Source organism: Lithobates pipiens, unplaced genomic scaffold (genome assembly GCF_037356315.1).
Source record: "Lithobates pipiens isolate NorthernLeopardFrog02 unplaced genomic scaffold, aLitPip1_a1.2 Scaffold_1, whole genome shotgun sequence".
Lineage (NCBI taxonomy): Eukaryota > Metazoa > Chordata > Amphibia > Anura > Ranidae > Lithobates > Lithobates pipiens.
The window spans coordinates 148,637,086-148,658,870 of record NW_027507685.1 but is presented as its reverse complement, the minus strand read 5'-3'; the positions used below and the strand labels follow the sequence as shown (position 1 = coordinate 148,658,870).

General features: G+C 41.3%; 1 protein-coding gene across 1 annotated transcript in view; it reads left to right on the top strand.

Moving 5' to 3' along the window:
- The window catches only part of PRRX2 (paired related homeobox 2), a 111,239-nt gene extending 90,298 nt beyond the window's left edge, over positions 1–20,941 (top strand). Inside the window, exons 2-4 of the mRNA XM_077478426.1 lie at positions 8,859–9,046; positions 12,803–12,978; positions 14,355–20,941. Coding sequence (XP_077334552.1) covers positions 8,859–9,046; positions 12,803–12,978; positions 14,355–14,505 — 515 coding nt within the window. The 3' untranslated portion in view covers positions 14,506–20,941. The remainder of the gene's footprint in view (positions 1–8,858; positions 9,047–12,802; positions 12,979–14,354) is intronic.
- Positions 20,942–21,785: the final 844 nt, after the last annotated feature.

The following is a 21,785-nucleotide window of genomic DNA, read 5'->3' as shown; positions in this document are numbered from 1 at the left end:
GACGTATTGTCGTGAGCTGGTCCGGAAGTGATTAAAAAAGTTATACAGTCAATGCCTTTTTGGGGAAAAAATTCTTTAGAGTTTGAGCAATGGACATTATTGGAATGACTATGGACTGCACTAGAGTACCTATGTTAAGACATGATAAAGAACAGAGTACCTTAACAGCACCAAAACAGTTGGCTGTTCTTAGTGCCTTTGGAGACACTAGTCTTTATCAAGCCTTACCAAAGATCTCCTAATGCAGTGGTTCTCAACCACCAGGCCATGGCCCACTAGTAAACCTTGCCCCCCCCCCTATTTCCTGCCATCTTCAGTTCCTCTAATCGGCCATAGCACCTCCCAGTTCCCATAGTGCTTCCTTCCTTTCCTTCACTGTCCTTCTCTGCCCCCCCTTCCCCCTCAGCCCCCACAATGCCTCCCAAAGTGCCCCCCAACCTGCGACATTTGACTCTTAACCAATGAACATTTAAAATAAGAACTTGAGTCATATTGAGCCTTTGTAGTAGGCGCTCCTCAGAACACATCTAAATGTTTATAATCACGACCCTTTGCTGCGATCAAAGAGGTAGCAGCCTAGGACTAGAACAATGTCAGCATACACTATACTTCCATCACAGATCTGTTTCCTTGAAGGAAAATGTACTCCACTGTGTATCCATCAGAATCAGCGCTCATTTTTATCTGTCCAGCACTATGACACACACACATCAGATATGTGCGTATTTATGCCATAATTGTTTTACAGAATCATCATAAAGCAACACGATTTCCTCATGTGATTTCACGGTTGGCCTTACACCGGGCAGCTTTGGGCTCCATAGAAAGGTTTTTAGACCTTCAGTAGGAATCTCTCTATTTGTTTATTACCCCTGAAGAGAAAGCCCTGGGTGACATGCATTTATGAAAACTGGATGGAAATAGGAGATATTGGCAATGGCAACCAGAGGACATCTGTAGTGGTGGCAGGCATCAACTCCCACTCATGCTCTATCAGATCCAGGCCAGTGCATTATCAAAAACTATGATTCTGCTTGTTTTCCTTATCTAACTTGCAAGACAATTGGGATGTGGCTGGTTGCTATTGGTAATTCAGATATTTCAGACACTTTTAAGGGAGGCCCCTTGTCATTCCTCTCTGCATCCTGGCTGTGAATAATACATAGCACATGTTAAGTCCAGACATCTGACACAGCTTTGCACAAACCTCCTGTGTAGTGAGATAAGAAGATGAGAGGGGAGTTTGTGCAGTCCTGCTTTATATCCCCAGATCCCTGAGGCACAGTGCAAGGAGACAATTCACAAGGATTCATATAACTGTGTGGCAGTTCAGGCATTGCTAAGGATAAAAAAGGCCTATGTTGTGCCTATGCAGGGTAAAGATAGATTTACTTAAATGCTAGCCACACATACTTACCATTCTATCCCATGGTTTGGTTCCTGGGAGCAGAAGGATCCACCCTGTGTGAGCTATGAGTAGTTCATGTTGTAGTATGCAGAGCTCACGCTGATTGGTCCAAAGCTGTCACTTGGAATGATGAACATGTTCCTCTATACCTGGAAGTACCTGATATTTTCTTCTCAAACTAAACAGAGCAGGAGTGAGAAGATCAGTATATGTTGCTGGAAAGGGAGAGATTCGGGGCTCATCCTCACCATGTCTGTTAAGCTGCATTGACCTCCTGCATAGATCAAGTCAAGCGTAAAGAGGCGGTAAAGTACATTTTTTTAAATGAAATAAAGATCTTCTACTTACCTGCTCTGTGCGAGAGCATTGCACTTGCAGAGCAGCCCTGAACCTCCACTTCTGGGCTTCCCTACCGGTGCTGTCCGCTTCACCTTTGTGTGTGCCGCCATAGGAACCCACTTACTATAGGGGCACACTTCCGCGGACACACGCAGCTGCTCAGCCACACCCCCTCACTGGATTTGACTGACAGTGGCAGGAGCCAATGGCTCCCAATGCTCTTAGCCAAGCTTGTGAGAATGAAGAGAGGAGAAAAGGCCTGCAGGTGGGCACAGTACTGGACTGATGTGGGACTCAGGCAAGCATTTAGGGAAGGGGGGCAGGAACTTAAATACATAAATGCTTAAAAAGGTAAAAGAAAATTGACTTTAGAACTATTTTATCACAATAGCACATAGAAAATCGTTGTCTTTCTATTCACTTTTAACACCATACATGCATGCATGTGCTTTTGTGAAATGCAGCATGTATTAATAAAAAAGAAGTTTGACCCAGTTAACCATTAGAAAATTGAACAAATATTCTAAAAATTAAAATTTTCTATAGAAATCCTACCAGTGTATGGCCAGCCAGAATTGATTGTATCTAAAATGGCTCCATAACAAACCCATTCTTATCAGTACAGAAACTCGCAACCCCCATGATGTGAAAAGAACAAATTAGAGCTTTATCCCACGGAGCCAGCTCCCAGTGGAGCCAGCCTGAACCTGCAAAGAAATTCAGTTCCTATGATGCAATATAGAAGGTCTTCCTTGTCCAAAGCTGCCTGAGCAGCGTTCTCTGTTACATAATGTAGGTAGGTGGGTACAGACAAGGTTTGTGATGGTGAGCAACAGAGAGCAATTATTTTTCTTTTTTTTTTTTTTAAATGCCATAGGACATGTGATGAAGGTCAAAATGGCAGTTTGTTATATTTAATCTGTTCAACAGTTCCTCATTTTATCATGCTTTTCATTAAGACATACAGTATATGGTTAGCGGAGAATGAATAGTTGCAAAAATGTCTGAAAGTATCAGTTTTTCTGTGGTTGTGTGAAGAACAGCATTATCTCACATGAATTGATAGTGAATACGATGGAAGTACAAGTCATGATGATTAAGATCAGGTTTAGGATTAGGAGGCCAAGTCAAAAGTCCTCCTACAATAATACCAATAAAACATTTTTTTCCCCCCATTGGGGAAAATTGTCAAAATCTTGCAAAATTTTGACAAAATGTTCCCCAATGGGGAATTTTTTTTTTATTTTGGTGGTTTTAGCAGTGCATTGGAAAGCTCAATTTTCCTGGCCCTGCTCTGCAAAGAAAACAAACCCTCATTTCACAATAAGAGAAAAAAAAAGTTTATGTCCACCGTTTTTGTGCTTCACAATGTGCTTGTGCTATTTCGCCTTATGTGGGGTTACTCGATTTTTTATAAATTTAGTGTACATTTATTTATGAGTGGGCCAGCCCAATATTGAACCTTATGGAGTAAGATTGGGATGAAATTCGTGTGCGTGTAAAGGCAGGTGTCTCAATACTTTTGGTAATATAGTGTATGTGTGCTTTGAAGGCTGATAAAAGGCTATTTTAGAATTATACAGTAAATAAAATCACAGTAAGGAAAAAAAGAAAGAAAGAAAAAACGACAGTATACAAATAATGAATACACAAAATACTAAATTAAACTAAACTAGTCGAAAATTCACCCCACCTCCCTGAAAAAGAAGCGGACTAAATAAAGAGTAGATATTTTTACAAGCTTTCATTTTTTAAAATAATTTAGTTTTTTAAATTACATTTTATTGTGAGACTGCAATTAACAAAAACAATGGCTGCAACATTTGGCCGACAGCTTAAATCGAGAAAGGCAATATACAGTATGTTAATATAAGTTGGAGAGACCTAGCAGTTCTGGGTCTAGTGGAGTCTTAAACTCATTTTAAATTGAAACAATTTAAATTTTTTCTACTAAGCAACTCAGTTAGCAAATTTTCATAATTTGAAATAAATTGACGTTAACACAAAAAAAAAGGGGCATATGCAATGCACCACTTGGTCCATTCCTGCCTTCATAGGTTTCTGTAGGTTTTATGTGATTTGTTGTCAAATACATCTATTCAAAATCACTCCACTCATCCGTACTGCCAGCTGGCCATAAGATCCCACCTTAAGCTGGCCATAGATAGTTTGGTTCAGCAAGGACTGGACAAATTTTGAACCATCTATGACTGATCCTGCCTGAGAGAAGTGGATCTACTGATGGAAAATTTTCATTTGATCAGCGCCTGCAGCCAATGGATGGCCTTCAGCACTGATCAGTGTATTCTGGAGAGGAGTCCTGCTGCCAGAATACAATAGAGCAGCGGGGAGGATTCCTCCACCCACTGCGCATGTGTGAATGGGGAAATCTCGTTTTCTTTTCCGAGCAGCCTACTGGATGGTGGGAAACAAAAAACAAAAAACAAAAAAAAAAACAACAACCCATCTTTGGCCAGCTTTAGAGCAGATCCCAGAACGTGTTCTTATTTCTTTAGTTAGCCAGATCTGTGTGCCTCTGAAACTAGTTTCACTTTGATAATAAAGAACCTGACTCCAGAACTGCCATCTCCCCTGAGAGTGCCTCCATGCCCAGTTAAGTCAGGTGGCAGAGCTTTGCCCTGAATTAGGAGAATGGGGTTCTCCCTAAAAAAAATATGGGCAGCTTATGTGGCTGCTTAAAGTGCCTGCTCCAAAGAGGACTTTGATGTTTAAAAGGGTTGGAGGATTCACTTTAAAATTGCTGAAAGTTTTTTTTGTTGGGGCTTTGCTAACTACAGATATCTCAACTTGTTTCATGGCCCCTGGGGACCTCATTCTGACCTTGATTCAAGAATACTTGTCTCTTCAGCCTTTATTGCCCAGGTTGAATCGTCATCATGATGTGTTTATTAGCTACGTCTACGTGTTATTAATAGTTCCTTTATATACGCCAACTTGTGTTTCAGGTTTATTGGCCCTTGAAAGACACGCAGAGCACAAAATGATTGCAGTTTGTGTTTTTACAGTGCCTTTAAATGCATTTATGTTGCAAGCCAGGATATAACGTGGTACAGGAAATGAATGCGCTCTGGCTACAGCTCAAATTTCATCTTAATTTTCTTGTCTTTTTGGGAAACAAAGAAAACCAAACCTTTTTGTTGTAGAAAAATGTGGCATTCCATGAGCCAGGTCTACTGCCCTCTACTGGTAGAAATAAAATATACTTCTGTGCTGATTTCAGTAAACAAGAATTTTATGGTCTAGTTATGTAATGGTCCCTTGAAATTTTTTTAAATAATAAAGTGGGACACTATTCGTGCCAGGCAAAACACACAGATGTCACGATTAGAAAAAATATTTTAAAGTATTTGTATTAGTAGTAAAAATCCTTCCCTATAAAAAAAAAGAAAAATGGCTAATGCCTAGATCAACATACCACAATACAATTTTTTATAAATTTTAGTAGCCATTTACATTATGTTCTTTTAGAATCACATCTAGTACATTTAAGCAACCTAAACGTCTGTGGAAGTCAATGCCACATTTTCATGGCTTCTACAGATACGCCCTGTACCCACTGTCGGACATTCCGACCACAAAATCCGTCGCATTTTTTCAGATTTTGGCCCAAACTTGTGTTGCATACACACGGTCAAACAAAGTTGTTGGGAAAATCTGATCACAGTGACGTAGAATACGTACGACGGGACTATAAAGAGGGCAGTAGCCAATAGCTTTTGTCTCGTAATTTATTATAAGTATGCGTGGCATTTTGTCCATCGGAATTTAAACGATCGGATTTTGTTGTCGAAAAATTTTAGATCCTGCTCTCAAACTTTGTGTATCGGAAATTCCTACGGAAAAAGTCAGATGGAGCCCACACACAATTGAATTTTCCAACAACAAGATTCAATCGTACATTTTCCATCGGAAAGTCCGACCGTGTGTACAGGGCATAAAAAACCCTTTCTGCATGCATAGGTTAAAGTGATGTTCCTCCAAATACAAATAGTTTTATCAGGTCTTTTACAGCAAACAAAAGGTGAACAACTCTGTGAATTAGCTGTATGAAGCAATTTAGAGCTGCGACTAACATTTTCATAATTAATTAGTTCTAGTATTATTTCAAGTAATGGAATAATAACCTTTAAAAAAAAAAAGTGTGGTGTATAATTTAGTTAATATGTAAAGTTAAAAAAAGGCAATTTATTCTTCAATATCTATATGCAGTGGTAAATAAAATAAAAAAAACTATATGGCAAGGGAGAAAATCTCAAATTCTCTGAGAATAACAGACAGAAGGGATATACTGTATATACTATTAGAGAATGAATCTGGTAACTATCAGACTCAGATCAAATTTTTTATTTAAAGGAAAAATAAAAATGAAATACTTTTTTGCTGATTTTCAGATAGAACTGTAGTATATTATATATGACAGACTCCCTGGTCATAGGCAGGTTGCTTGATAAAAGCTCCCTGCACCTGCTGTCACTTATGCTGGTCGTACAAAATCCTCCTTCAAAAAAAATTTAATTTTAAGAAGGTTGGTTTCATTTTTTTTAATCGTTAGTGGGTTCAAATTGACATTCATTTTTGACCACAGTGATGGGAAAATTCGAAGGAGCAGAATAGAAAACTTCGGTGTATGTGGTTTTCGTTCAGAAATTAAATTCATTTTAAAAGTGAATGTTAAAAGCAAATGAAATTTTCAACATTCATTCATTCAGCAAATGTACAAAGATTTTTCGTATGAATATTCTCGTCCGAACTTCGATACGTGTATGGCAAGCATAAGGCTCTGCTCACACCTATGCAGTTTGCTTTTGATCCGTTTCTCCGGTCGTTTTTGCACACGCAATTTTGCTGCGATTTGCGGTTTGCATTCATGTATGCTTTTTTTTGGCCAATTTGTTGTTGGGCAGATTAAAAAATGCAAATTGCAGCAAAAACGCACTACATGCTTTTCTGCAGCTTCTCCATTGAAGTCTATTGAACCAAAAAAGCACTGTTTTGCATTGAGTAAAATCCTTGACCCTTTCCAAATACGCAGAGGCTGAAAAAAAGCATAAATTTGAACGTGTCCCATAGGAAACCATGTTAAATGTGCTGTAGTGTGTTTCTGCAAAAAACGCATCAGTGTGAACCAGGATGTTTTAGTAGCAGCATGCTTTTTTGTATCTGTAATAATGGGGTTTAAAAAAATAAAATTAGCCCTTTATAGTACAAAAAGAGCAAATCATTACTATAAGGGGTTCATTTATACTGTGAAACAGTGAAAGCAATAATAAATATTACTTATATATAATAATAAATACACCCAGAAGTAGAATATATGGCCATTTTAACTAGGAGTCAGACATGAAGCTATATGAAGGGACATATAAATATTTATATTAAAGTAGTACTAAAAGCTGAGACTTTTTTTCATGGATATAATATTTTTATATATAATGCACAATACTGGCAAAAGTTTACTTGAAATGTAATTGCAATGCCTTATATTACCTACAATCTATCAGCCCCCACCTTCTTTGGGTTTGGATGCTGATCTTGCTTCAGACTCTGCACACAGTCTTTAAAGTGATTTTTTTTTCTAACAACAACCAACATGTTATACTTACCAGCTCTGTGTAATGGTTTTGCAGAGAACAGCCCTGATTCTCCTCTTCTGGGGTCTCCCACTGATGCTTCTGGCTCCTCCTGCTCTCAGAGTGCCCCAATAGCAAGCTGCAAAGTATAGTATAGAGTGTCCCTATAGCAAGGTAAAAAAACTTCTGCCTTTAGAACCAATCATGTCCTGCCCAGGACTACATGTCCCATGAGGCATTGCTCCTCACACATTCATAAGTTCTCAGGCACTTACTGACATGTATGGACGGTGTACTGAGTTCCATGTGTGCGGCACTGTATTTTCTGATATGTAAATAATGCATTCTGTATGCAGGCCAACTAAGCGATTATGAAAATAGTTGACAACTATTTTCATAATTGATTAGTTGTCGATTAATCGATTAGTTGTTTCGGCCCTAAAGCAATTATAGATTTACGTAAGGTGACCACATGCCCCTTAATCTCCACTTTTCTTTATGGTTGAAAAGCAGCAATGATCTACCGACTTTGGAGTGCAACTTTGATGCAAATTTGGATGAGTGCGACTTGGATGTGACTTGTTGTCCCTTTGCAATTTTGACACACTGTTGCATGTAAAACATTCAGGTATGACTTTTATGCAACTTTTGAGGGTTAACATTGAGGTCTATGGTCCTCAAGTTGCATGAAAGTCAGACCAAAAGAAGTTCATTAACTATTTAGCAGTTTATATTTACTAATATAATAGCATTGCTGTGTTCTGTGTACTGTCTGTGGGAGACCAGATATAGTGAATGCAGGGTCTTGGGTTTAGTAACACTTTAAGTCACACTAAAGCCCCATACACACTATCAGATTGTCTGCTGATTTTTTCCATCAGATTTACCAAAACCATATAATATGAGGTCAAACCTTAGGGGTTTCAATGTGTATGCAATCAGGCAGGCCCTTGCACTGCATGGTTTTGGTAAACCTGAAGGAAAAAATCAGCAGACAATCTGATAGTGTGTATGGGGCTTTACAGTATTATGAATGGTTATCATCGGAAATCATGGGGTACGACTGGTCATACAACTTTGATGTCCAAAGTCGTATGACATGTCGCACAAGTGTGAATGGGGTGTTGGCGCAAAGGTTTTCTAGCAAAATATATGTATTTTTTTATTCCTATCAGATATAACAAACATTTCAACTCTATATTAAACAGATAAAATAGTACAAAATACAAGAAGTTGATTGTTTGGGTTTACACGCACTAACTTTCTTCAGTGTTTTACGCTGAGTGCAGCCTCAATATAGTCAGACAGCTTGCTTCCTTATACATTATATTTATCAGCACCGAAAAAATAAAAAGAAAGAAAAGCTGGTACTTGTGTGGTCCTAATACAAAGTCTCCAAGATTTTGACCTTAATTGATGGTGGTGCTGTGGCAAACTCTATAATGTACTATTGTGGTGGGAAGAATGGCTCTGTGGTCAGCCTCTGCACTCTCTAAGGCAGTTTATATTTTTTGTTCTAGGTGAGAGCTCTATTTCTGGTTGTGCAAAAAGTGCGCGGATTAAGAAGAAGCAGAGGAGGAACAGGACTACCTTTAACAGCAGCCAGCTTCAGGCCTTGGAAAGAGTGTTCGAGAGAACCCACTACCCAGATGCTTTCGTAAGGGAAGATTTGGCAAGAAGGGTTAATCTGAGTGAGGCCAGAGTACAGGTAAGAATTTCACATCTTTAGAGAGTAACATGAAATAATGTGAGCATCTCTCATCACATAGTTACATAGGTTGAAAAAAGACCAATACGTTTTGTTTAACCAAAAAAAATAAAAATCATACAATCCCATATACAAAATATATACTCACAGTTGATCCGAAGGAAGGCAAAAAACCTCAGCAAAGCATGATCCAATTTGCTACAACGGGAAAAAAATCCTTCCTGATCCTATGAGAGGCAATCAAATTTTCCCTGGATTAACTTTAACTATACATGTGTAGCACTGACCCCTGAAGGAGCTGCTGGTTTGATTTGGGCTTACCGTTACCTCACCTGCTTGCTTCTCCGTCTTGAGGATCCTGTGGTAAATGGCCCAAAGAATGTTGAAACTGACACTGAATCCTCTTTTGGGTTATTTATTTAGAAAAGTTTGAAAAGTTTACAAAGTCTCTTAATGGAGGGTAGAGGGTTAGGGGTGAGTTCATGCACTTAAATTGCAAGGTGAAAGTATTAAGAGAATCCAGAGAATAAAACTGTTCCATAACTGGATTCAACAACCCCCGGATAGACCTCTCTCACTAGGCCTAGCAGCCTGTGGGATGCTCTGTAAAGTCTCTGCCACAGATTTGTGAGATACACTTGAGCATTACTGAAGGATGTGGATAAATTTAAAGAACTGACATATGGTACTTGAGTCTCTCAGCTGATCCGGCGATACCTTATGAGCGTTGATCCAGGTTGCATCCTTCAACTAAGCCTCCAGGCTCCTTCAGAGAAACCAGCCTTGCGCACGGTCTTCTCCAGAAAGAGTCCTCCCCTGGGGTTCTTCAGTTGCTGGGCCTTTCCCTTCTGATTAGACGGCACCGGACCATCCCTTAAACAGTAGGCCCCCAAAATTTGCTCGGGCCTATCCCTTCAGTTGCGTCGCCTCAAGCCAGCCAGCCCCGAGACACAGGATGCATAGTTCCGCACACCAGGCCAGGAGGGCCATGGAGCTGGGTCAGGAGGACCCCCAGAACCAAACAGACAGAAAATAATCTCCCGCCAACATGGCGTCGGTACCTTGAATAGAATGCACAGCAGGAAAACACTCCCACTGGGCTGGTTCCGAGAGATAAGCTGCATTCAATGCATCCAGCTAGACTGCTTTTGTACTCTTGCCAGCGGTGACAAAGACACCTGCGGTCAAGGAGAACTCAGTGCAAACCAGCTGGACTGGTACTGAAACCAGATATTTAGAGAAATAATCCCGAAGCCCAACTGTGGCTTCAGGCAACTTAAGTTTACAAAAACAATATTGCCTGCTCGTCAGGAGCCAGCGCTACACATGTTTCACCCAGTTATATTATGTACGTTTAGGAAAGAATCCAGGCCTTGGCTCCCCTGCGTGAGCTGTCGTCGCTGTAATGCGGCTCTTTAAGATGCCTCCGGTGGCATGTTCGAAGCGTGTCCCCGGAACGGATGTGAGTGTTCGGTGGGCGCGATGACCGACAGGCACACGCGATTGCTCATTACAGAACGAGAACAGGGATGTGTCTGTGTAAACCCACAAATCCCGGTTCTCTCAGGGGAGTGGAGACAGATTGTGTGTTAATAAAGTATGAACACCGATCTCTCTTTTCCCCTAGCCTAGCCGGTCCCATCCCCCCTACAGTTAGAATACACTTAGGGAACACAATTAACCCCTTGATCGCCCCCTAGTGTTATATGCCCCTTATCAGTTTGGTCCTAGAACTGGGGTGTGACAGTTAAAGCCCAAGTACAGCCAAAAACTGAAAAATCAGCACAAGGGACATAAACTTAGAAAATTAATTGGCACAAGGAACAAATCCTACTGACTGTTAGTGAAAACCCTCCTCCCCGACTCCGCACCCCCTTTGCCGTAATCTTCTGGTGAACTGGGGTGGGGGAATACATGCCCACCTTATCTGCCCCGCTGCGCTATTCATAAAAGTTGTACTAAAGCTTCTTCAAAACAATCCAAGCATGGCAGATGGGTGGATGATCGATAGGTCTGTCATGCCCATTCTGAGATCCCAGAAATTCACAGAAACTGTTGTATGGCTTCTATGAATGGAGCAGTTGGGTGGAAGGTGATGGCATACTCAGGGATTTCGATGACAGCCTGTGATAGCCTGTTGCTTGTATTAAACCCCACCACACCAGAATGGATGGGTTAGGGCAGGACAGAAAAACATTTTCACTAACAGAAGAGGAATTGGCACAAGGGACGCATCCTACTGACTGTGTGTCCCTTGTGTTCATTTTTTGGTTTGTGATTAGGGTTGCACTTAGGCTTTAAACTGTGCAGAAGATGCATGCCCGGTTCCTCACCCTATTACATCTTCATGTGGTGATTTTTCTCATGCATTCAGAAAGCTCAACTTCTAGATAGAACAATGTAGGTCAAGAGTGGTCTTCAGCATCAAGCTACTAGGGACAGAATTTATGAGTTAAGTTGCTTAATGCAGTAATGAATAAGATTATTTTCTGTTCCAAAGATGAGTGCATCAAGCATTCAGTGCAGTTTCTATAGAAATGGGCAATTGTAACATTTGAAGATATATATACACATGTATGTTTGAATGTTCGTAGTACGAGGATCCAAAATACAGTAGCTGGAAAAAGTTTTACTATGTTTGAGGAGAAGTTGTAAGCACAGCTGACGTCCTGATTAATGACGCCATTGAAGGACAATACAGGAGGTAGCCCCTTGTAGCCCAAATATATTTTGCTTCAGTAGATTTGTAATTGGGATAGTGGAGATTGCTGTTGCAACTAGGCTAACCTATGGAGGCCTGTTGTGCCTACCTAGTCATATCCAAACACCCTCAATGTTCCTATTACCCTAGAGCAGGGGTCTCCAAACTTTCTAAGGGGGCCAGTTTACTGTCCTCCAGACTTTAGGCAGGCCAGACTGTGTCCATTGGGAGCAGAAATTTTCCCACCATCCATGTAATAAACAATGTGTCCTGGTATTAGGAGGAAGGAGGAGTGCCTCGTCACTGGTGTCAGTGGGAGGAAGAGTGGCCCGTTGTTGGTATCAATGGTAGGAATAGTGCCCCATTGTTTGTTAGTAGCAAGAATATTGCCCCATTGTTGGTTTCAGTGGGAGGAATAGTATCTTGTATCAGTGAAAGGAAAAGTACCCCAAGGGCCAGATAAAGGCAAGCAAAGGCCGCAGTTTGAAGACCACAGCCCTAGAGCAAGTTTGCACCTAAATTACTTTACCTGAAGGAGAGGAAACCTACTGTGCAAAGTATAGATATATAAGGGGATATAGGAGTTGTAAGTTTTATGCACAGGAGATAATGGGGTGGACATGTTAGCTGCAAGACTAGTTATAGGGGATGAGAATGATGAGTACTAATCAGTGCGTTCGGATTGATACTTAGAACCATATCTTATATATTGCATTAGGGGTCTTCATTGCCCTTCAAGCCCTCCAATTTCTACAACCAGCCCTCTTAATTGAATATACAGAAACCCATGTCATCCACTAATAATTCTGCAGTAACCTCTCCGCAGTTTGAAAAGAACAGCTTAGATGATGTTAGGTTGACTTTTCCTAGTGTTATATGTTATGCATATTAGTCTCTAGTTCAGAGATTCTCAGCCTTTAACTCATCTGAGTTACTGGGATGCATATCAGAGGTAGCATGTGGCTCTTGAGCCATTACGTGGATAATGTTGCTCAAAGTGTAGTCTTGAGTTCAGTGCTTATTTACATGTTGCATAACAGTTTGTTCTTTTGTAGGTCTGGTTTCAGAACAGGCGAGCCAAGTTCAGAAGGAATGAGCGGGCCATGCTGGCCAGCCGATCGTCTTCTCTGCTAAAATCGTACAGCCAAGACCCCCTTGTAGAGCAGCAGATCACCCCTCGACCAACCAGTCTGGCCCCGGAATTTCTGTCCTGGAATTCTAACAGCTACAGGTGATATAAGATTACACTTTCTGGTTCATGTAAAAGAAAAAAAAAAGAAAAAAAAATCACAGAGCAGTGAAATACGTGAAATACCCAGATGCCACTGAACTTATCCATGATCTAGGTTTCAATCAGTTGTTACGCATTTTGCTGTTTTCACTGTCTATTGAACAATCCAGAATGGATTATGGTTAAAAAAAAGTGTATCTGTAATGAAATGCAACGGGTTACAGTTAAAATATGAGCTAAAATAAGTTAACGCAATTTATTGCCAACCAGCAATTAACCAGATTCAAGCATTTTCTCCAAATTTCATGTACCAGAGCAGTTTTTAATACAATTGGTGGACTTGACTAGACACTTCTCATTTGAAACACAGCTGGCCACACACATTACAATTGTATACCTTCTGTACACGCCTTTTAAATTGGTCAGAATCCTAGTTGTTGGTATATTTGAAGGAGATCTCCTGTTTCCCCAGCAGGACTCTTTCTGCTGACCCCTACATCACTACAGGATGCAGTACACAATACAGTTGTGACGTGGAGGTCGAAGCGAGGAACCACCGAGCATTGCAGGGAGATTGGCATCATAGGCGTGTGCAAGAGGTGTGCCAAGTGTGCCTGGGCACACCCTAATCCTGGGGTTGGCAACCCTTCAATCGCGATCTCCCCAGTGATCGTGGGCAGGTGACAGGTAAACTGCAATCCTTCCTTGCTGACCCCCAGAACCTGGACAGGAGGGGCGGCAGGGGTGGAATTTTGTGGAACCGATCTGTATTTTCCTCCTGCAGCAGCTGAAAGTAGGCCTCTCCTCCTCTTTCGTCGACATTCAGCTGCCAAAGGGGGAAAATACAGGGGATCGGTACCAATATATGCCACCACTCCTGTCCCTTCTGCTGCCCGGGTCCCCCTGTGAGCTCCCTTGCTCCCCCCCCCCCCCATTGTTTCAGGATGGAAAGCTGGGAAGAGGCCGGTAAATATGTCACATGGAACTTTGAGGTGCCCACCCTAATGCAATAGGCTGCGCACACACCTATGATTGGCATCAAATATTTACAGCCTTTTTTTACAGGCATATCTATATTGGGTGCCATTACTACTATCCTTTTGGGAATTCTAATTGATTGGCTTCTGTCCCTGGATTGATTACTTTCTGAGTCAATGGCCTGGAGCAAGCATGGAGTAATTGCAGCCAGAACTTCTAATCTGCATACTTGGTCAGCAGCTCAGAAAGTACTAAAGCCACTGGTTCAGTGTAATTGGCAGGTAACTAGAAAAGATCAGCAATGGCATCCTCTATATTTTCCCAGCAAATTTCTTTTAAAAGGGATTTTGTATTTCACATTCCTGACTAAACTGTGTCCTTTTTGTTCATTTCTACAGTGCCGCTTTGCCGCCTTACAATCCAAACACCACCTCTGCACCAACCACACTGCCCACCCAGGGAGTCAACATGGCCGACAGCATCGCTAGCCTTCGCCTTAAAGCCAAGGAGTTCAGTCTGCACCACAGCCAGGTTTCCACTGTTAACTGAAGCCTGGCAGGATAGATGGGAGACTATTTCCAAGCCACGAGGCGAGGGGTGTGCTGGACACGCCACAGTTGAGCCTATGGCCACCAGCAACAAAAAAAATTGTTAAGACTGTGGTTCCATTTTAAAGCTCCTGATACTGCAAGAAGACGCTGTGATGTATCCGACAATCAGATCGGGGTCCAGTCTCCAGATCATGCGGCCGCAATATGGCCTCCCCACCGCCAATAAGCCATATTGCATGAAAAGATACGTGCGAGTTGGGCAACAGCCAAGGTCCAAACATCTTGGACAGGACTCTCGATCCGTACAAAAACATTTTGTTTGTGACTGTAGATATTTCATAGCTAGAATTTCACACCAATAATCAATAATTTGCTCCATGTTGTCCTATCATTCCTTGTATGCCCTCCTCAACATTTCTATTGTCTAGGCCTCCCCTATGTCCTTTTTTGGTACGCGCTGTATATATGTAGATACATAACGTGCCTTGTATATATATGTCCTTTTATGCCATTCACCCTGATCTTGAGGCAGTGTTAGACTGGGCCCATGGCTAGATCTGTACTTTTCCTTGTCCTTTGGTACTTTGACCGTGATGATGTCACAAAAATGACCACAATTCCATGATACCCTTATTATATCACCTATGTCCTGTTTATTGTAGTGTGTTGAAAAAGATGTTTTAGTAAAAAGCAAATGTGTACTGTCTAATCTTTCACATATCTAAATTAGGATGGATAGTCGAAATCTGGTCACCCTTAGCAAGGCAAAATAATCAGATGCAACGATAAATGGGACCCTGACCAATGTTGCTTTCTTCTTACACATAGGAATGTAGAACCCCATGATACACCCACCCAACACCATTAAATATAAACCATAATAGACAATAATAAGACACATGCCACCATAGATGTGGCAAAACATGGCTCTGGCCGCTTATTAGGATACGTTACAATGATTTAAATAAAATTTTAAACTTTGAAAGAGACAATCAATAAAAAAACTTGTACTAGTCCACCTGATTACTGACTCAGACATGGTCTACCCACAAAAATAGATGGCAATACCCCCAAGTAGGACTGCCAATGGTGAGAGGAAACATAACAACTTGACTGAAGATCACTGTAGACAAAACTTTGGTGATAGGTTTACAGACTATGGTCATCTTCTAATCTTTTTGACAACTCTCAACTGTTCTATACAGCAACAGGAGGTACTGTCTGTACTGTAACTAAAAAAAGACAGCCAGCAGACAGCGTGGACAAAAACCTAAACTCTCGATTTACAAATTGTATTACATGATAACTCACCAAAATTAACTCCAGAGTCTGTGTCCCAAAGAATTGTTGGAAACTAACTTGTTTAACCTGAACTTGAGCCAAAGTATCTCCATTATAACTATAGACTTCTTATTTCCTATGTCATTATTTGTAATATGGGTTGGAAAATTAAACATGTGATGGGTCACTATGGGTTTGGACTAGCAAAACAGTAAAAGGCCAGAATAATAACAATCAGAGAGAAAAGCGTCCTATTCACAGCGACTAGTAAAATTTCAGCTTTCATTTTGTAACCTACACTAGAAAATGATAGCTGCAATTTAATTGGTCGCTCTACAAAAAGCCTGTGCTTTTCCCTATCTCTAGTCTGTAAGCACACATTTAATGTATTCACCAATCATTCCACTAGACCCGCTTAACCAAACTGCACTGCAGAAATGTGAACTAGCCACATAGGAATGAATAGGATTTCTACAGTATTTGAGAAGCCTTTTCATGACTAGGGCCCTCGTGGATGGGGCAGTGTTTGAGTGTTCGAGGCCATAGATCTAGAGAGGTCTGTTATGCAATTTCAAGATTGTCCCTTTTAAAAACCAACATACTATATTCTATCTTGTTCACAGAGCATACATTTTAAACAATAGAATTTATTTTACCCTGCTACGCTTACCCCAAACGCAGGTGATCAGTCACTATAGCTGGCTACTGTGTTCTTGCAGCCCCCTTTCCCATAAGGCAAGCAGGCCTACCGGTACTCGGTTGCCCCCAGGACTTATACACACTGCTATAGTGCCTGCCCACAGCAAACAGGTACTTGCAGTTGGCAGACAGGCAGAATGTTCCAATGTCAGTCCAGCTAAAAGGCAGGCAGAGTTCAGAGAATAGTCATTATCTGGTCTGAAGTCATACACAGGTTAATCCAATATAGCAGAGCAGACAAACCGGTAGCTTTGTTAACGTGTTACAAATGTGATATCTCAAGCTTCAGGCTGAACGTTTGGCTAATCTAAAACAGATCTGGTCTCCACCCAGAGTCTGGCCATAATGACCTTGCAGGTGAACGCCATAGCCAAAGCCAGGATTCTGGAACCAGCAGTTGTGATGGAGTAGGAGCACATATGCTCCTGACACACCCTTAAAATTTGCTTCGTTCTCACAATATACACATACGTATAGGTTAGTGGTACAATTTAGTGTTTCAACATACTATAGTCCATCATGTTCACAGAGCATACGTTTTAAACAATAAATGGAAATGTTTTTGTACCCTGTCATGCTTACCCTAAACGCAGATGGTCAGACACTGTAGCTGGCTTCTGTGTTCTTCACCCATAGCGGCCCCCTTTCCCATAAGGCAAGCAGGCCTACAGGTACCCAGTTGCCCCCAGGTCTTATACAAAATGCTATAGTGCCTGGCCACCATGCCAGGGCAGCCATGAACTGAGTAAAGCAAACAGGTACCCGTGGTTGGCAGACAGGCAGAGTAGTTCAATGACAGTCCAGGTAAAAGGCAGGCAGAGTTCAGAGAATTGTCATTATCCAGTCCAAGGTAATACACAGGGAAATCAAATCTAGCAAAGCAGACAGACATGGTGCTTGGACAACATGTTACAAATGCAATATCACAAGCATGAGACTGACTGTTTTGCTGACTTATATCAGATCTGGTCTCCATCCAGAGTCTGGCCACAATTAATCACCTTGCAGGTGGACAAACAGACAAGGAGAATGCCATAGCCTGGAATCAGCAGCAATGATGGAGCAGGAGCGCATATGCTCCTGACATACCCTTAAAATTTACTTTGTTCTCACAATACACACATACGTATAAGTTAGCGGCACAATTTAGTGTTTAGTCAGGAAGAAGGTTGTACAAGGCTTTGAGAGACTTGGCATGCTCTATAATTTTTCATGGATATGTTTCACCAGTTTACTCACAGTTGCTGGTTTAAAGAGGACCTTTCATGACTAACTTAAGGTCCGTTTTTTGGCCAGGCCCCTGCTCCTCAACACAAATAGCTTTAAAAAGCCATTTTTATCAAATCGTTCATCAGGAAAAAAAAATATGCTTACCTTGACCCAACCTCTGGGTGATTTTATCATGCCTTCTGCAAGTGCTGGGGGCTCAAAATCCCATGCCAATGAACTCCAGGCCATTGCAAGAATGCCATCCCAGGGGATCTAAAGCTCCTAGCTCTGCCATGAAGCATCAGAGACAGGGTCCAATATAGATATAAATTTTCTTCTGGTGAATAGATTGTCTACAGTTTTTTAAAGCAATTTCTGTTGAAGGGGACAGGAGACTTGCAAAAAAACGGACATTCTGACTTGGAATTTGACTTGGAAAACTTGGAGCCTTTAAAGGTAGGATCTGATCAAACTTGAAAGTCAAAAGCCCCCAAAAACAGACTGTGCTCCCCATATACACTCCAATATTTATTTAAACCATGGGTGCTCAACCTGTGACCCTCCAGCTGTTGCAGAACTACAAGTCCCATGAGGCAATTTCAAAGCTGCTAGTTACAACCATGACCTCCCAAAAGCTGAGGCATGATGGGACTTGGAGTTCAGCGACAACTTGAGGGCCACAGGTTGGGCACCCATGATTTAAACCATCACCATGAAGAACAAGGCCTCTCTGCTTTTGACATCTTTTTATTGCTAGTAATCTAAGTAAGGTGAATACATAGGCCAGATATGCCCCACCTCACCACTTGCCATCTAGGGACTCAGTGAATAGGTCAGAAAATCTGGTTGCATATGGATTATAAACTGCTAAACAAAGGTGAATTATTTGGACCATCAGACCTAAAGAGTATATAAAAAATAAAATGTTTTGTGTTTAATCACTTTGGAAAGACTTCCCTTCACCTTCTGGCCTATGGGTACAACATGAAGCTAGAGGAAATGTATTCAAAGTGAGGAAAATGCCCTCTGAGAACATACTTTCCTATATGCAGATCTCCCATCTTCTCCTGATCTGATAGCAACTCAAAATTTAGGATTTCCCATCATATTACACTTTTCTGATGACAATGATTACTAGGATGAACTCAAAGAGCATGAACATCCTTCTTTAGCCTCTCAAAAAGTTTTGATTTTAGATACACTTTAAGCATTGTTGCCTGAAAAGTGTTACTAGTTTAGTATTTTATGCGCAACTTTGTTTTTCTAAATGTAAAAGGCATGACATTCTTCTTACATGGCTGTTGGTAACATAGGTTGTCCTAACTAATTAAATTCTGTTTGTTGCTATAAACCAAGCAACTCAACATTTTAATTCGTATTCTGACTGCTTCAAAGTAAACCTGTACCCAAGATCAAAACTGAGCTGTTATGTAGTATGCATGTAAAGTCAGTCCCTACAGCTATATTGATTTCCCTTCCCCCTGCTATCCAACCTAGTGATAAGCTCACTGGAAGCTGCAAAAATACCTTTCAGGAATTTTTATCTTACAGAAAGAACACTATTTCAGGGTCTGAGCTGCTGCGGAAATATGTGTTCTAGTGGAGGAATAGCCTAACTGACTCTATCAAAACAGCCAGTTAGTGCCTGCACGCAGATTCCAACCTACAGCCATGGATCAGACCCAAGCAGAACAAGATGGAAGTCTCAGAAAACGAAACCTGTTTATTATGCAAAGTGTGTGAGCATTCTACTGGAAGCCTCTTCAACGCATGGGCAGAACACCCCAAATATCCTATGCAAATATTGACTTTCTGAAAATCAATACCAACCAAACCAAATTTGAATCTGTCAGTAGGTTGCTGAGGCATCATTAGTTGGGAAAGAAGGCATGACTTTCCTCCAAATACCCATCCAGGTTGTATCGCAAGGCTCATACTGTAGTTTTCAGTAAATTGAAGGTCCTCTTGTACATCTTATAGTGCACACTTTTTCTTAGGTCAACATTTGCACATCTGCCCCCCAACCATATTTGGTCTTGCCAGTAATCTGCTGATGTATTGTTATAAGGGAAAGAAGGCATGACTTTTCCCCCCCATACCCATTTAGGTTGTATCACTAGATTCATGCTTTGCTGTCCATTTATTGGGTTTTCATTAAACTGAAGGTCCTCCCATACACCTTGTGCTGCACACTATTTCCTTACTCTATAGGTTTACCGTTAACCCCTGTTGTCCCCTAACCAAAGCTAACACTAGGCTCACCTGGATGTTCATGAATTTTTATCTATTAGCTGCTTCCAACTTCTTTTAAGTACTGGTGGGTCACTATTTTTGGATTCTTTTGACCGAGGGATTTAGTTAGGCTGGGCTCACATCTCCATGCTGAGTGTCTTACAGCAGGGATCCGGTGCGTCCCTGTTTACCATTTCCGGTCCAATTTCGGTCTGAATTTTGGGGTGAATTTGGACCTTTAATGGAACAGAAGGCGCACAGAACTCCTGTGCAATTTTCTCCGCAGCCTTCCTGGAGCTGTGTAAACTGGCTCCATTGAGCCACATGTGAATTGGATGCGGAGAAAAGCCACATACAATTCACAATAGTGCGAACCCAGCCTTAAGTGCAGACAGAAGCATCAACTGGCTGTTCCAACAGGAACAACCAATCAGTGCTTTTGCCTCTATGAAGAACTCGGCTGCCACTCAGACCCAGAAGTGGTGATTTATTAGTAAGCATAAGTAGCTGTTTTTAGAGAGTGTCACTTGAGTGATAGCTATGAGTCTGCTGGGGCTGCTGACTTCACATCCAAGATGGCATCACCCAGGCGGCAATCTCAGTGCTTTTGGATGTCTACACAAGGGAGGTTTTTAAAAGTAAATACCATGCATTAAACATGCATGTCAAGATGAATGATCTGGTGATAGGGTCTCTTTAAACAAAGCAAAAAGCAGCAATAATGTACAAAATGCAGCAACCCATAAGATCTCAGCTTACCAGTGAAAGACAAATTCTACTGGGTTGCAAAAGGTTACAGCACTTTGCAGATTGTACTTTGCCTTACAAAATAAGATGATATATGTAATCTTACGAGTTGGATTAGGCACCTAATGTCGTTAATTATACATCGAATTACAAACATGCTTTATGTCATTATCGTCCATTTTTTACAATGTCTTTTTAGTATTTTCCTTAAAAAAAATACTTTTTTTTTCATTGTAACAAATCAATAAACTATGCAAACATTACAATCATGGCAAATGTATTTTTATTTGGGAATTCTGTGATTACAGGGTTGAAAAAAACAGTGCTATGAGTCTGTTAGTATTGAACTATATTATCTGTGAATGCATGTTAACTAAATAATATGTGAGGTCCAGTTCACACCTAAATTGCACAGGAATGCACACTGTGTTCCTCTGCGGTACCCCAGAATGCAGTAAAAGTAGTGCATGCACTACTTTTTTAAAAACACCAAATCACGTGGTACTGAAGTCCCATTATTATTATTATTATACAGGGTTTACATAGCGCCAACAGTTTGTGCAGCGCTTTACAACATGAGGGGAGACAGTACAATTAAAATACACTTCAATACAGGACGAATCAGAGGACCCTGCTCATTAGAACTTACAATCTGGAAGGGAGGATCAAGTGATACCAAAGGTAATATCTGTGGGGGATGTGCTGATGAAGAAAATAAAAATACAGTTGTTAGGTGTGGGTATCCCACTCAGTAGTATCCCCAGCTCTGCGGATCCCCCACTCAGTGGTATCCCCAGCTCTGCTGATCCCCCACTTAGTGGTATCCCCAGCTCTGCTGATCCCCCACTTAGTGGTATCCCCAGCTCTGCTGATCCCCCACTTAGTGGTATCCCCAGCTCTGCTGATCCCCCACTTAATAATAGCCCAGCTCTGCTGATCCCCCACTTAGTAGTATCCCCAGCTCTGCTGATCCCCCACTTAGTATCCCCAGCTCTGCTGATCCCCTACTCAGTAGTATCCCCAGTTCTGCTGATCCCCCACTTAGTATCCCCAGCTCTGCTGATCCCCTACTCAGTAGTAGCCCCAGCTGATCCTCTGGTTTTCTGACCC